Below are 2,431 nucleotides of genomic sequence, written 5' to 3'. Positions count from 1 at the left end.
CTAGGTATTTGTAACTTGGTGAAAATTCATATCTAAAATTTTAAAAACTGTGAGAAAATTGTGCATGACATCACACAGCATGTGGAATTTGGAATATCGAAAAAGAGATTGCATGACTCATCCACATAATCTACTAGTGACTCGTCAGCCAAATTGGCTTATTTATCCCTGTGCGATGGTCTCAAACCGCTACACCTAGAGGCCATATGCTGCTCATGAGCATCCGTATGTTGAAGTGATGACCACATACAGATCAACACCGTAACCTTGAAGATAACATGCAAAATTTCAGGTACAGATGATCTGTTCAAAATGCAATCACCTTGCAATCACCCTCACAGTTCCATATAGCCCAAAGAAATGAACAAACTACCACATGGAGGTGTCCCTTCAGTTTTGAGCGAATAACACCCAACCAGTAGACATTTTTTTTTTGATATACTCATTGGTTGAGGCAAATTATATGCAACACGAATCTTGCGCGAAAACAAAGTTGTAAACGGGCAAGACAGAAAAATGATGAATTGCTTCCTGGTGATCACGAAAGCAACATTTTTAACTAGCCTACCAGTTTCATTTTGTTTTCAACGGGGAATGACAATCTTAACGGGAACCTTGGTTTTCCGTATGTGCTGTTTATGTAAAATAGGTCCAATATTAACGAGGTTTGCATACATAGACTCTACAGTAAAAACACCACTGATATTCAACCTTCATCACCTTGCAAAGAAAAGAAGAAGATATTCAGCCTCCATCAAAATACATCTGATGCCTATGTAAGATTAATTGACATCAACCTACGAACTAAATAGGGCCACGCCACCGCTCCTAATTCCTAAACGTGCATTTCAGTTACTAGCAAAGCAGAAAAGAGCCGAGAAAAACATCGAATTTTGCAGCACCAATTTTTTTTTCAGCGTTGAGTTTAGCCTGTCTTCATTCTCTAAGTTTTAGCAGATCGGTTCGGCTTTGGATCCAACGTCCACTCCCAACATTCAATCGAGCAGCGCACGAAGGTTCGTTCTATGAGATTTGATCCCGAACGATTCCTCGTCATGTGTTTGTTGTTGGATGGCATTGAAAATCGTGTCTGAACGATTCCTCCTGATGTACTCTACTAGCACCGCCCTGACCTGCCGCCCTTCCGTCAGACCTGTCTGTGATTGAAGGCATTGTTAATTAACCGGTCTTTGGCTAGAGCATGGTCAGTCTCTGCATCTTGCAGTCCAATTCGTACTCCATCGCGATTACTTATAATTTGTAGCACCAATAATTGCGATTGCTTTACTTAATTCACAGCTTGGTTTAATCCATGGCGATCTCGATGAGCGTGCTTGCTCTTGCACGTGGAGGAGGGGGGCCATCCCTGTCAGCGGGCTGGGTGGAGCGAGCTTGTGAAGTGCATAGATGCTTCTACCTACCGCAACCTTTTTCTTTTCTTTTTGAGGAATCTACCGCAACCATAAAGCAATGAGGAATCTCGAACTGCACTCCCCCCGTCTCCCCTCTTCCATCTCCTGTTGACTTGACCTTGTGTGAACCTTGTGTGCGGTGCATCTTGCTCTTCATCCACATATCAACAGGGCCACCGGAGATGGCGCCGTCGCCGCCACTGCCGCGCGTGTGCGTGACCGGCGGCGGCGGGTACATCGCCTCGTGGCTCGTCAAGCTGCTCCTCTCCCGCGGCCACGCCGTCAACGCCACCGTCCGCGACCCACGTACGTAGCCACTGACTGTGCTGGCATGCATGCATGACACGGCTGCGCGCTCACCTCCTGCTTCTTGCTCGTCTTCTCCACGCTTTTCCCTTCCAGGTGATCCGAAGAACGCGTGCCTCGAGCTGCTGGATGGGGCCCCGGAGAACCTGCGGGTGTTCAAGGCCGACATGCTCGACTACGGCGCCGTGACGCCCGCGCTCGCCGGCTGCGAGGGCGTCTTCCATATCGCCACTCCGGTGCCTGAGCAGGAGATGGTTGACCCCGAGGCAAGTGTAGTTTACAGCTCTCTCGAGCTAGCTTGCCATTGTAGGACGCGAACTTGGTGCTCTCGGGTACCCACGCATCCTATATGCGAAAAAAATTTAGTAATCCAAAAAAGTTTAAAAAAATTTCAAATCTTTTTTGGAATCAAACATGATCAGGTATTGTACTCGTATAAAAAGTTTGGACAAGAAATGATTCATATTGACTTCACAGCAAAAAAGACAAGTTTATGACGATAATATATGTGTGTATAGTACTTGTATATAGCGTTTTTTGCCGAATCTTCGACCCAGGATGCAACGAAAGTCATACTCTGACTAATCTTTTTTACGACTACAATACTTGGTCATGTGTAATACCAAAAAAGATTTAGAATTTTTTGAACTTTTTTTGAATTACTAATTTATTTTTTCATATAGGGTGCGCTGGTACCCAGGTTCTTCATATTT

General features: G+C 45.2%; 1 protein-coding gene across 1 annotated transcript in view; it reads left to right on the top strand.

Moving 5' to 3' along the window:
* The first annotated feature begins 1,501 nt into the window (after window positions 1-1,501).
* LOC119305779 (phenylacetaldehyde reductase-like) overlaps window positions 1,502-2,431 on the top strand; it is a 4,472-nt gene continuing 3,542 nt past the window's right edge. Inside the window, exons 1-2 of the mRNA XM_037582209.1 lie at window positions 1,502-1,718; window positions 1,815-1,984. Coding sequence (XP_037438106.1) covers window positions 1,595-1,718; window positions 1,815-1,984 — 294 coding nt within the window. The 5' untranslated portion in view covers window positions 1,502-1,594. The remainder of the gene's footprint in view (window positions 1,719-1,814; window positions 1,985-2,431) is intronic.

Source organism: Triticum dicoccoides, chromosome 5B (assembly GCF_002162155.2).
Source record: "Triticum dicoccoides isolate Atlit2015 ecotype Zavitan chromosome 5B, WEW_v2.0, whole genome shotgun sequence".
Taxonomy (NCBI): domain Eukaryota; kingdom Viridiplantae; phylum Streptophyta; class Magnoliopsida; order Poales; family Poaceae; genus Triticum; species Triticum dicoccoides.
The sequence above is the reverse complement of the archived record's forward strand: the minus strand, read 5'-3'. Positions and strand labels throughout refer to the sequence as shown.